Source organism: Notolepis coatsorum (assembly GCF_963971535.1).
Source record: "Notolepis coatsorum genome assembly, chromosome: 18".
NCBI classification, from domain to species: domain Eukaryota; kingdom Metazoa; phylum Chordata; class Actinopteri; order Aulopiformes; family Paralepididae; genus Notolepis; species Notolepis coatsorum.
In genome coordinates, this window is record NC_140182.1 from 79,983,488 (window position 1) to 79,997,768 (window position 14,281).

The following is a 14,281-nucleotide window of genomic DNA, read 5'->3' on the forward strand; positions in this document are numbered from 1 at the left end:
GCCACTCTCCCTTTAATGTAATAAAAAGTAAAATGAAAAATGAAAAATATGCCTCAATTAGTATACTCATTTGAACCTTCTACTAGCATGTATATGTTGGAACCTTTCAGAAAACAGAGAAAAAGAAAGAAAGATGTTTAGAACTAAATTATAGAAATCCCTAAAGTTAGGGAACAATTGCTTAAGATTTTTAAAATAACTTTGCCAAGCTTACACCTTTAGATGAAAATGAGGTTTTTAAATCCTTGTATGCAGTTCGTCCCCCGAGAAGGGTGGGCATTAAACCGTTATGAAGGTTTATTGATCTTCCATATCTGGTTCATGTGCAGGTACATACCGAATGTTATTGTTCCCAGGCCTTCATTGTAAAAGTCCGGTGTATTCCAGAAAGTTAGCCACCGATCCACTTGTATTCTTCCTGCCATAGAGTTATGTCATTCCAGTGTATTCCAGTATATTCCAATATGACACAAAGCGATCGAAAAAGAATCCAGAATGTTCCAGAATGTTCCAAAATGTCGACGTCAGATCATTACCTGCACAAAACCATAAATCTATAAATATAGCGTCTAGCGTTTCGTATTAAACTATTTGTACCTCAATGTTGTCAAAAAGCTTGTTTGGTGCCATTTTTGATGTCCGAGCCATAGCAAAGTTATCCAACATAGATAATAAAAAATGAAAAAAGATGAATAAACTTGTCATCCACAATGTGTTTCCTTCATGTACTCTTTGGCCGCTTCAGGCGAACGTAGCCCGATCCTTATTCCATTTCCCCCACAATGGAAAGAATCGCTGGATAACGTAGGCTAGGATGGAGATTTTTCTCATAGAGCTGCTGCATCACATCCTTGTAACAGGCTCGTAGGTTTATAGCCTCCCTGCACATATCTTCGTAGAACGACACTTGTTTACCTTTGTATTTCAGTTTTCCCCATTGCTTACGTGCATCCCTGATGATCGTGTCTCTTATTGAAGTTTTACGCAGGGTAGCAATGATCACCCTCACTTTGTTGCCGCTGTAGTCTCGGGTGCCGATTCTGTTACAATGGTCCACTGTCGGTATTGTAGGGAGGGTCTCTGTACCTAGAATTTCAACTAACACTGACGGAAACGAGTCGTCTGTGCATTTGACTGATTCATCCAATCCCACTATACGGATATTAAATCTATGAGAGTAACGTTCGAAATCGAGCAACCTATCCATTGTTTTCTCGTTGTTGTCATGTATCTTCTGCAAAAGCTCCTTGTCACCCAGTTGCATCTCCACCGCTAGTTCGGCGATTTCATCATGAAGAGCCTTATTGCCCTCATCGACTTTCAGTGTATATTCGCCCACGGTGTTTTCAACTGCAGTAATACGCTCGGTTTGTATTGCAGCCGCTGTTTTAAAATCTTCGAATTTAGCCTCGATATATAACTCGAAAGCGTTAGCATTAGCATCAGCCCTATCAGCAATATTACCAGCCTTGACGTCAGCTTTATCCACCTTGTCGGTCAAGTCCTTTATCAGATTAGTCAGAGACTCGAAATCGGGTGGTGTATTCTCCATGTCTGTCTCGGATGAGGTTGCAGGAGCGTTGGAAACGGTGGTATTGTCGGTTGTTTTCTTCTCAATCTCCACTGCTCTATCCTTCACGGAGCGTGTCACCGCCTGGTCTCCCGTTAGGTTGTCTGCTCCGCGTCTCTTTCCAGGTTCTTTCTTTGATCCCATGTTGATTCTTTCTTTTGATATAGTTAGTAGAAGGTCTTAGTTAATATATACGTCGAGGTTTAAACACATTAGTGTTGTACAAAGAGGGTTTACCTTTAATGTGCATACCGTCTGTCACTGCTTGCAGCTTCAGTAAATCCTTGTGATTACAATGACCCATGATTTCATGCCATGTCTGGATGTCATGACTAACAGTCACATTACATTTATCATTGTTATTACACTCCGTTTGTAGGTAATACATTCTCTTATACACGTCAATGTTAAACCGTGTACCGTCTTGTTCTACAATAACATCTTTACCTTCACTGAAGAACACCTCGGCGCCGTTAGCAGTAGCAGACTTTACTGAGAATAGTTCTTGTGGGAACGAGGGTATATAGAGAGCGTCCTTCAATGTCACTGTACACCGGCGCCCCTCACTGTCTATGAGGCACACCTGTGCGTCTCCTCTCCCTTGCGCCAACCCGTAGGTGCGCTTCCCGTCTGCCAGCTCCATGCTGTGTCCCTCCGGCTCGAAGGATTTGTCAAAGTTCTTGAAACTGTTCCTGTCGTTGATGATGTGGGACGACGCACCTGTGTCCACGATTAGTCCCTTCCTCGGGAACTGCGGGTGCTGTGTTGGCCAGGTGACGTACGTAGTCTGCGCCCCGAAAACGAAGTCCTCTCGTCCTGCCGCTCTCCGGGCGTCATCTCGACTCGCCTCACGTCCACCGTTGCCGCCATCTTGTCTGTAGTCGTCATCTCGTCCACAGCCGCCATCTTGACCATAGCCGCGATCTCGTCCATCGTCGCCATCTTGTCCGTAGCCGCGATCTCGTCCATCGCCGCCATCTTGTCTATAGGCGTCGCCTCGTCTATGGCCGCCATCTTGCCCATGTGCGTATCGAGCGTTCTGGCCTCGTTTCTTTCGGCACTCTTTGTCTGTGTGCCCCGAGGATCTGCAGAAACTACACCAGACAGTCTTGGTGCAGTTATCCCTCCGATGCCCATTCTCTCCGCATCTCCAACACATCAGCTCCGTCGTGGGCCTGGCCTTCTCCATCTTTGTCGCTCGGGCCTTCAGCGCTATCCCCCCCGCCTCCATGGCGGCTGGGTGGATATCTTCTGAGGCCTCAAAGTTCCGCAGCTTGGCTTTGAACTGTCCCAACGTCATGTCCGTTGAACCGTGGGTAACCAGTAGCGTGAACGGCTTGTACGACTCCGGTAGTCCTCTCATCACCATCGCCATCATTAGCCCCTCGCTCGGTGCCTCTCCTGCACTCTTAAGCGCCGTGATGATCTGCTCAGCTCGGATGATGTATTCTGTCACCGTCTCTGTGTGCCCCTTCTTCAGAGCCGTTAACGTTATGTAGAGGGACACTACTCGGGGTCTTCCTTGTCCGATGTAATGCTCCCTCAACACTTCCAGGCTTTCTCTGCCTTTGTCCTTCATGTCGCGGAATATTAGCCCCAAGCTTGTATCGTCGAGCAGCGGTGCCAACTCACAGTATGCGTCCGCATTAAGCTTGTCGTCTTGGGCTTGTGCCTCCGCCGTCAGGTCTCTCGTGGGGGCCGCCAAGATCACCGCCTTGAGTCCCACGCCGTGCATGCAGCATAGCATGCGCTCTTCCCAGAGCTCATATTCCTCCGCCTTTCCATGGATTGAGGGCCATTTGCTCCTTCCCTTGGTCGCCATCCTCCTTTTTGATGGTAGGCGTAGCTTTAGCTCCGTTGGCCTAGCGTCTAGCCACGCGGTTCTCCCGGTGCTAACCTGGCCTACACTTCAGCTAAGCTAGCTACCCTTATTATTTCGCCCCTGCGAGATCTGGGCCCATAACCTGTTGACAGAATTGGCTATGGGGCGACAATAATATAGACATGAGGCATGGTTTCTACCTTTAGCCCTTAATCAGCGTGGTTTATTATGTACAATGATTCATAGCACAGCAGCACATTGAGATCTCCTCTCCGTGAGAGGCAGATGTGAGAAGAAGTAGAGGAGGAGGAGACAACTCTTTTTATACTCGCCACCTGGTGGCATCATGAATGGCTCTGCCTATAGCGCCCTCCAGTGGACACAGATATACATACAGTCAGTGGAAGCAGTTGAGTACAGTTAGACAGTTAATTGCAACCCTACATATAACCTCTAACTTTAACAATTGTGATGTTTCTTCTTGACTTGTTTAAAGAAGACGTGTCCGGCCCATGGGGACATTAACGTGTGTTGTCGGGCATTACAAATAAATTGTATTTGATTTGATTTGACTACCGTTCATATTATTTCTAAAATAGGGTCCCAGTTCCGGCGGAAGGGGAGGGACTTCCTGTCCTCACTGACCTCCACTAGCACTGCCAACAAATGCAATTTCTGGTTCCAATGTTTAAAGAAACAACAACAAACGATACAAGTAGTTTTTGGATGGATTGAAAGGAATCTCAGGTTGTTTTTATGATATGTTTTTAGGGCATTTGCGCTTTATTGTGGATAGGACAGTGCAGTAGTATTTGGTAACCATAGATAGACATATTTTGCCTGAAACTGGTGTTCAAATCAAAATCATGTGTTCTAGTCTTGTAGAAACAGTCAAAGTGGAAAGATTGCCAATCAAATATAGTTTAAACCTGATTTGACTAGGGTGACAAGCTTAGAGAGTGTGTGTGTTTACAGAGACCGGGGGCTCACAACAGGAGGTGATTTGCATACAACTGTTGGCAGCTGCAGACAAAAGATCAGGAGTCACATATCCTGTGTTATCTGTTAAACTGGTCCTGTGGCCTGACTACATCACAGGAAGTCGTTATCTCATGCCCCGAGGCCAGGCCATCTGGTCTGAGTATTACATGTTGAGAGACAGATGTAGGGGAGGAGAAAAGCGTCACCATTCTCAGTAACTCAAGTACACTTTCAAATGTCTGTTTCTATACTTAGATTAGTTTAATATGAACTACAAAGGGTCCTGTTATATTGTGATAACAATTCTGAATCTAATGATATAAAATATGCCATGTTTATGAATAAGAATCACAGAGTTTAAAATAGGCCACTTCTGAATCTACATTGGAAAATACTTAAATGTGTTGAATAATAACTGTATAAAATAGATATTGATTTAAGTTAAAAAATATGATTAGGAAACTGGAAGTGGGCTTAAATGATAAAACTACTGTGATTCTCATTTAGCATCACAAGAAACTGTTCAAAAATTATATCTCTCTGTTTATGAAATCAATCTCAATTCGAATATATATATCTTGGGTTCAACAACCAAAGTATTATGTTAGTTAGACGGTATTTATTCTTTGATTGGAAAACAAAGGAAATAGCTGGTGGGCCTCAGGGGACGGCCCCTCTTTTTCAAATACTCTGTGAAGGCTCGCGATTGGGTGGAAATCCTATGCGTGAGGTCACTTGGTGACGTCACGCCCAGGGTCTCTGGCTCATGGATAAAATGGGAAGGTGGGGAGACACTAAAAATGGAACCGACACAGGACAACACCCACCTTTTCACACAGAGGAAGGCGCGGGCAGAGGAGAACAAACGGAAAAGAGCTTTTGGAGGGAGAAAAGACTTTCTTTGTTTGTCAGCCAGACAGCAAAGAGCATCAACAACTCAACAACTATCATTCTTTAATCTGCTTTCTTAGTAGGACGAGCGGCATAGTGCTCCGGTACCTTGAATATTATAGTGTTCTTTATTGTAATTGAACCAGAACCATTGAGATTACACCGTTAACTTTGAATTAAACAGATGCTGGTACACCTTCTCCGTCATTTCTCCTGCTTAGCTGCTGTCGAACAAGACCAGTTGGTCTTTTGAAAGTACAAGGGTTTTTAGGAGACACAATTTCACAACGCAGAGTAGGATCAAGCCGGTTCTGATCTCATCAGAACCAGAACATAGACCTTTGTGACTTCAACAGTTTGGAAATTATTTGGGAGAGAGAGAGATGGGGGAAGACATGCAGCACATGTCATGGGCCTGATTCGAACCCAGGACGCTGTGGTTTACGCTGAGCGTATGTACGTGGTGCGCCACCGGGGCGCCCCAACTCAGATATGATTCTTGAAATTTAACACTGGTTGACCTTTTCACCCTTCCCTCAGGGTTTAATGTCAATCATTTGGATATCGCCCCTCGCTATGCCAGTATCCTGATGGGCATCTCCAATGGCGTAGGAACTCTGTCTGGCATGGTGTGTCCTCTGATTGTCGGAGCCCTGACTGTACACAAGGTATCACAACCCTCTCGTTTTCATAACCAAATTATAATTAAACAAAGTATTCATTGTATGAAAATGCATCTATACAAGGATGTTGTACCAATGGTTTATAAAATTGTTAGTCAATTTGATCTTTTATCATTGCTATGTTATTGTTGTAATAACAGTAATTCATGTTATTTTAGATTAGATTACATTAGATAGATGTTTGGCAAAAACGTTTGTGGCATCCAACCACAGTGCAAATGTAACAGTAAAGTGCAACAACAATATACAATGCACTTTACTGTTACATTTGCATTTTGGTTGGATGCTAAACTTATTTCCGTTGTACTGTACTGTATTGCTGTATAATGACTGTTACGACCCCTGTGGGTCTAAGGGTAAAGGGCTGTAACATAAATGTTGGTTGATAGAAATGATGGACCAAGTTCTTAAACACAATGATATTTATTGGTAAATGCAAAGGAAGCACATGTAGCTCAAGGGTGAGCCAAGGCCAAAACAACAAACAAACGCCACTATTCTCCAACTAAACCAACCTAATCTATGGTAAAAGAAATTACATTATCTACCCTTACCTTACAAAAACAGGAAAAAACAATGTCCAAAGGAAATGGCAGATCACCCCATCCATGCTTCCCGAAAAAGAGGAAAATAACACACATTAGAGATATATACAAGAATGGCAAAATATATACAAAACAATCTATAGCTATCTATGCTCTCTCTGTGGCCACACACACAAAGGCAGTTTCACAAATACAAAGGCCAATAAACAAATGTCAAGGTTACAAAATATCACCAGGCCTAGCCTCATGCCAGAGAGAGGCATGCCTGAAGTGAGCAGCCATGTTTTAACAGGGTGTGGTGATCCGGGATCGGTTGGTGGGTGATGGTTATTGATTGGGTCTTGGAGTCTTGAAACCCATCCACCAATCAGTGCTGTGCTGCTATGTAGTCCACCAATGGAGGGGCAGGCATAGCAGAGACCAATGGTGGAGGACGGGTTCTGGCTGGAGGGAGGAAACAAAATGGAGAACAAGACACACACTGGGGAAGCACATACATTGGGATGTAACAATGACAATGAAATCTAATCTAATCTAAAATAAGATGAATTTGTGTCATTATGTCATTAATTCTATGTGTATATTGTGACCAAGCCAACTAAAGTCAATTTGTATCTCCATAATAAAGATCTGAAACATTGCTAAATTCCTATTGCAGAGGCATTTAGATTATATTCTAATGGTAAAATGAAAATAAGTGTACCATCTGGTTGGATGCCAAACTTCTTTTTGTTTTACTGTACTTGTGCTGTATAATTACAATACATATGAGTCTAATCTAATCTAATTTAGCCACTTAACCAAGGTGGGCCCTTTTGAGGACGATTTGCCTACAGGCACTTTGGCGACCTCTAGTGCATATTTTTTAATACAATATATATATATCGAATTAAAGCCCCATTTGTTGCCTGTCGATAGCCATTTCAGGTGACAAAATCCGTTCAGCGGTTCTCGAGTTACATGCCGATATTTGAGGTTTGCGCAAAGTACACGATATTGCGCAAATACTACTACCGACTCTTGGGGCTCTAGTTCCGTCAATCATTTGGCGATCTCGAAAATGATTGGACCAATGATACTCCACCTGGGGATGTACGAATCAGGGATCTAGGTGAAAAACTCGCGAGCGAAAACAGGAAGAGAAAAACCGGAGAATGAATTGAAGTATACTATAAGTATACTATAAACTGAACTTTTCTTTTGTACACAGTTTACCAAAATCACTCCTAATCACTCATTTCTGAACAGATCTTTATGAAATTTGCTACATAAGACTTCAGGCTATGGATCGGGAGTTGTTTAAGCCATACGAATTTCTGGGGAAATACTACTTCTGGACTACTAACTACTACAGAAAAACTTGAGTAACAAGTTTTTCTACAACTCAAGTTCAGACCTATGTTACTCTATTTCATTAGCACTAAAAGTGTCTTTATTGTATCATAAACTTTAGAATGTTATCTTTCAAAAGAGACCAGGCGTATGCATGTGCTATAAGTATAAAGTATAGTATTTTGGTTTGCAAAAAAGGTATGCAGTCCTCAAAAACGAAAACGAAAATGGCCACTTTTCTGCCCCCATGTTAAGAGGCTAATCTAATCTAGTAAACATCTGAAACATCACTAAATTCCTCCGCGATAGGAAGCGCATTGACTTTTGACCCTTCTCTTCCCGGTCTTAGACTCGTCTTGAGTGGCAGAACGTGTTCCTGATCGCGTCCATGGTCCATTACTCCGGGGTCATCTTCTACGCCATCTTCGCCTCGGGGGAGGAGCAGGAGTGGGCCGATCCCGAGGACACGAGCGAAGACAAATGTGGCATCATCGACGAGGACGAGCTGGCCGAAGAGTCGGAGCTGAACATGGAGATCGCCACGACGCCCAAGAAGAGTTACGGAACCACAGACAACTCCCCTGGTCGAAAACAGGGCTTGAAAAAGAGGGGACAGACCATGCAGGAGGAGGAGGAGGAGGATGGGAGTCAGCATTATGGGAATGGAAATTACCAGGAGCAGTACCAGTGATGAAGCCCTATTGGGCTAGGAACTTCCCGTTCATTGCGAACCCTGGGATCAAGGGTTAAGGGTCAGATTCATACCCGTGGAACTGTCAGAGCGAGGTAATGTCAAGACGCAGAAAGAACAGCAGCCATCAGTCACCACAAACTGGCCTTTTTGTCGTTTTCTTTTTGTCAATTTACCGATTTTATTGTGTTTACCTAATACTGGATGGGTGAATGTCGTGACAGAAGAAAATCAAAATAGCTAATAAAAAAAATACAAATTTTGTTTCTCATTTTTAAGTGAAGCTAAATATTGGACTATAAAAAGTGTATTAAAGATGGTCTGTGTGGGTTAGAACTAAAATAAGTGTTTCATGATATAATGAAACTAATTATGACGATTATGAACAAAACAATTATAGCGAAAAGATTATCCAACAAACATGGTTTAGATAAAGAGTAGATAAAATACATCCAATTTCAAACCTCACTTCACTGTACATATCAAACCTTGCTTTACCTTTCCTGCAAATTGACCCATCCTAAGCCCCGCTCTCTTTTCTTGATCCTCCAATCACAAACGTCGCTTCACGTTCGTCCGAGAACAAACAACGATTGTGATTGGAGGATCAAGAAAGGGGGCGGGGCTCCACATAGGTGCTGACCTTGAACCAAACCCCATCTTTTGCACTGAATGTGCTGGTGGTGAAATGGGACATTTGAATGAAATTTTACGTGGCTTATACTTTTGAACTATGTAAAATACGTTTTTGAAATGTTTTTTGTGTCAGCTATGCAATGTGAAAAAAGAGATATGCTTATGGAATGTTACTGGGTTCGATAGCGTTAATATCGACCACCGGAGCAGACCACAGTGTTAAATTAAGCTGATGAAATTAGATGAATGGTTTTCTTTTCTGTTGTTGCTTGTACCTATTTGCTACTGTTCAGTAATGTCACTAAACCACAGTGAAGCTTTGCTCTCTGTGTCTGAGCAGTCAATCCACTACTTCCAGCATTAGGCCTAATATGTTACCATCTTTAACTCATGGTGCTGGTAAAGAGGGAACAAGTTGAACGCGACACGCCGGCTTGGTGTAACCTTTTGGAATCCTACCCCCATTTGTTTCCAAGATGACTATGTAACTTAATGTTTCAACGGTAATGAAACGTATATATTGCATTGATGGTCAGTGCTGCTGAAGAACAGAAGATCATTTTTGTGAAGTAAATAATATTTTGACTTGATAGAGAAGTTTTGATTTGTTATGCACTTTATTTCAAAGATTTTTTTGCCAGTGTATTATTCTGTATTAAAATGTCTTTTGAAAACGTACTCCCCTGAAGACGTCTAGGACTCTGGGTTATTGAATAATGATTGTGATTCATTGAACAAAACATGAGCAGCTCGTTTCTCATTAGGTTCATGTGCTTTAATTCACCATCAAATTGCAATAAGTCAATAATTGCTTTAATGGAAATAAACAAAGGTTTTGAAACACACAACCTGTCAACGGAATGTAAATGATACTTTTAACATACTGTAAAGTTTTAACGTTGTTGACAGAGGTGGGACCAAGTCATTGTTTTGCAAGTCTCAAGTCAGTCGCAAGTCTTGGTACTCAAGTCCAGAGTCAAGACAGGCAAGTCCCAAGTCAAGTCCCAAGTCAAGACTGACAAGTCCCAAGTCAAGTCCCAAGTCCTAACCTTTAAGTTTCGAGTCCTAAACAAGTCATAATACGCGTTTCACCAAAAAACTTCATTATCAACTTGTTGGCAAAACATAATCCAATTTCTATAAATGTAATAATATTCAGAATCAGGGTTACCGGTAGTCTTACAACTAGATACAATTGGGCAAGAGCTGCTTGAGAAAACCAGTTCAGGAGTATATTGAGAAAAAAAGAATAAGGATCACCATATCCATTTTAAGGGTAGGATAACAATAACCAACATATTGTCTTCCCACTTGGACCAATCATTTATTTAACGTCTGCCTGCCCTGTATATACAGTCTAATGAGTCTATGGCACATGATCCATAATAGCAGACCTCGGTTCAACTAACTAGTCTACCTTAACCCTTTATCAATTTTGGGGTTTAAAAATCTGTACTGAAATGACAAGGCATCTCTGCATTTCATATATTAGGTAGTTTATTAGGTATTAGAATTAGGTAGGGCCTAATTCGTGTGCGAGTTCTCACTCTCTCTTGGATAAAATAACAAACTCAGCAAGGCCAACGTCTTCTCTGTTACAGTGGGTGACAATATTGTCACAAGGAAAGATGAAATTACCTACCTGGGTTCCATCCTGTGACAAAATGGCAACCAATGTAATAAAAAAAAGTCAACCAACGAACAAGATTCTTGTACCGGATCTCCTCACTGGTAAACAAGAATACCTTGAAGACTAACAGGAGCACTCATTCAAGGGTACTACGACTATGATTGTACCTCATGGTACCAAAGCACCTCAAAGGCGCTAAAAACAAGATTACAAACATCACAATACAAACTGGTCCGACTACTGCTTGACCATAGCCCTGCCCATTTTGACAACCTAGGATGGCTTAGAGTAGACAACAGAGTACAGCAACTTGCAATGGACCTGGTCTTCAAGATACACTACTACACCACTAAGATACCCATGTACATGTCGAAATACTTCCCAAAGGTCAGAATTCCAGGACCACAACACAAGAGGGAGTTCCACAAATCATGTTCAACCCAGATTCGGCTCAAACAAGGGACTAAACACGTTTCGCAATTATGCCACAACAATGTGGAACGCCCTACCCACAGCCGTAAAATAATGTAAATCCCTACCCTCCTTCAAAACCGCTCTCAAATAGCACCTACGGGTGGCTGCAATTAAAAACTGGCCCCTGTAAATGTCCAACCCCCTACCCCCCCCACCCAACCCCCTCCAATGTACAGTTTCTTCCCCTTCAAATGTAGTATATATTTCTGTTTCTTATGATCTATGTCTCTTATACAGTACTGTATACTTGTATGTCATACATTTCTTGATAAAACAGTACTGTATAGCTGTATGTCATAAGTGTCATGATGAATTGAAAATGGGGGACCCTGATGTAAACAAGACAAAAGTCTTTCTCTGGTCTGCATCCCCTTAACAATTGTGTGTATTGAGCCGTACTGTATTGTACCCATTCTGCAATCTGTTAAAGGTGTCATGCAGTGCTATTCCTAGCACTATTTGGGCAACTTTACACACTTCCTGTGAGTCTATGTAACACATGTGTAATTTTTATTCCAAAAATAATCATTGTTTTATATTTCTAATCTTGTACTCAAAACCAGCATTTTTCAGCCTCATGAAATCAGGCTATTATTGGCTTGGCCCCACCCACACTTTGAGTGACAGCCACCCACCAAATAGCTCCGCCCATCTCCCCGTCATTCCATCCAGGTAGAGGTCTGAGGTCTTAGGTTTCAGGTTTTTATTTCGACACGCAAAAACATATACCGATTTTACTAACTAATACAACATGGCTGTACATTATGTTTGGGATCCAGAGAGCGACCCACAGTTTGATCCCGAAGAAGAAGAAGAAGGCGATTTGCTACAGCGAGGCTTACATTACATCGTTTCCGATTGGTAAGTTGATTAATTGCACTATTAGTTACTTACTGTTATATAATAGTTGTGTACTTCTGTCGCGCGCGGCCCGTCGAAAACACACACTCACTAACGTTAGATTGTACTGACACTAACCCCCAAACAACAGCGATCGAGGCTTACGTTACATCGTTTCCGATTGGTAAGTTGATTAATTGCACTATTAGTTACTTACTGTTATATAATAGTTGTGTACTTCTGTCGCGCGCGGCCCGTCGAAAACACACACTCACTAACGTTAGATTGTACTGACACTAACCCCCAAACAACAGCGATCGAGGCTTACGTTACATCGTTTCCGATTGGTAAGTTGATTAATTGCACTATTAGTTACTTACTGTTATATAATAGTTGTGTACTTCTGTCGCGCGCGGCCCGTCGAAAACACACACTCACTAACGTTAGATTGTACTGACACTAACCCCCAAACAACAGCGATCGAGGCTTACGTTACATCTTTTCCGATTGGTAAGTTGATTAATTGCACTATTAGTTACTTACTGTTATATAATAGTTGTGTACTTCTGTCGCGCGCGGCCCGTCGAAAACACACACTCACTAACGTTAGATTGTACTGACTGACACTAACTGTACTTGACGATTGAAATTGGGGGACCCTGATGTAAACAAGACGAAAGTCTTTCTCTGGCCTCCATCATAACAGTTGTTGGTATTGAGCAATACTGTAGCAATAGAAATATAGTATGTCATAAATATAGAGATGTAGCAGTACTGTCTATCTATATGTTACCATGACGATTGAAATTGGGGGACCCTGATGTAAACAAGACGAAAGTCTTTCTCTGGCCTCCATCATAACAGTTGTTGGTATTGAGCAATACTGTAGCAATAGAAATATAGTATGTCATAAATATAGAGATGTAGCAGTACTGTCTATCTATATGTTACCATGACGATTGAAATTGGGGGACCCTGATGTAAACAAGACGAAAGTCTTTCTCTGGCCTCCATCATAACAGTTGTTGGTATTGAGCAATACTGTAGCAATAGAAATATAGTATGTCATAAATATAGAGATGTAGCAGTACTGTCTATCTATATGTTACCATGACGATTGAAATTGGGGGACCCTGATGTAAACAAGACGAAAGTCTTTCTCTGGCCTCCATCATAACAGTTGTTGGTATTGAGCAATACTGTAGCAATAGAAATATAGTATGTCATAAATATAGAGATGTAGCAGTACTGTCTATCTATATGTTACCATGACGATTGAAATTGGGGGACCCTGATGTAAACAAGACGAAAGTCTTTCTCTGGCCTCCATCATAACAGTTGTTGGTATTGAGCAATACTGTAGCAATAGAAATATAGTATGTCATAAATATAGAGATGTAGCAGTACTGTCTATCTATATGTTACCATGACGATTGAAATTGGGGGACCCTGATGTAAACAAGACGAAAGTCTTTCTCTGGCCTCCATTGATTGATAATTTCATTCACCCTCAAATCTACTAGGTGCACGTGCGGAAATTGTGAACGGATGCCAACAGAGACTGAGAATGTATGCTGCATGGAAGTTCCACAGGTAAAGTAGTAACACAAACTTGCATCTTGGTAGCACTGAAAACCATGCATATGGCTAACGATTTAATTTTCTATATATATAGGTCAGACGTCGAATTAACCAGGAACCAACTGGACTACTGTGCATGGTTGATCATCCGGGATTGGATCCAGTGTGCTTCAACCCCTATACCATCCAAATGGCAACTAATATCTACAAGGCAGATTTTGGCCGGATACCAGAAAGCGGAATCAATAAGTAAATAATATTTATTACAGATTTATATATTTTTTTACAGGTGTTTCTCCATCTTGCATCTCTCAGACTATACTAATCTTTCTTGCAAACACAATCTAATCCTTATTGCACATCACATATAATCAATGCTTGCTACTGTCCAATGACATGACATGACAAATGGTTATTTCCCAGCTTTTTTTTTAATTTTATTTGTGCATAAATATAATACTTGATTTTCTTCAGCCGTTTCAGATATATCGCGTACAGATGCTTTGTCGCGTGGTGCTTCGGCTACTTAGGCCGCAGAGTGAGAGTAGTAATCCCATATCTATACTGGCTTCAGACCGGTACAGGATTGAATCGTGACACATAGC

General features: G+C 41.8%; 1 protein-coding gene across 1 annotated transcript in view; it reads left to right on the forward strand.

Annotated features, from left to right (window-relative positions):
* Positions 1-8,515, forward strand: part of slc17a8 (solute carrier family 17 member 8) — a gene marked incomplete at both ends in the record, with an annotated part of 218,329 nt that extends 209,814 nt beyond the window's left edge. Inside the window, 2 exons of the mRNA XM_084335382.1 lie at positions 5,805-5,932; positions 8,174-8,515. Coding sequence (XP_084191508.1) covers positions 5,805-5,932; positions 8,174-8,515 — 470 coding nt within the window. The remainder of the gene's footprint in view (positions 1-5,804; positions 5,933-8,173) is intronic.
* Positions 8,516-14,281: the final 5,766 nt, after the last annotated feature.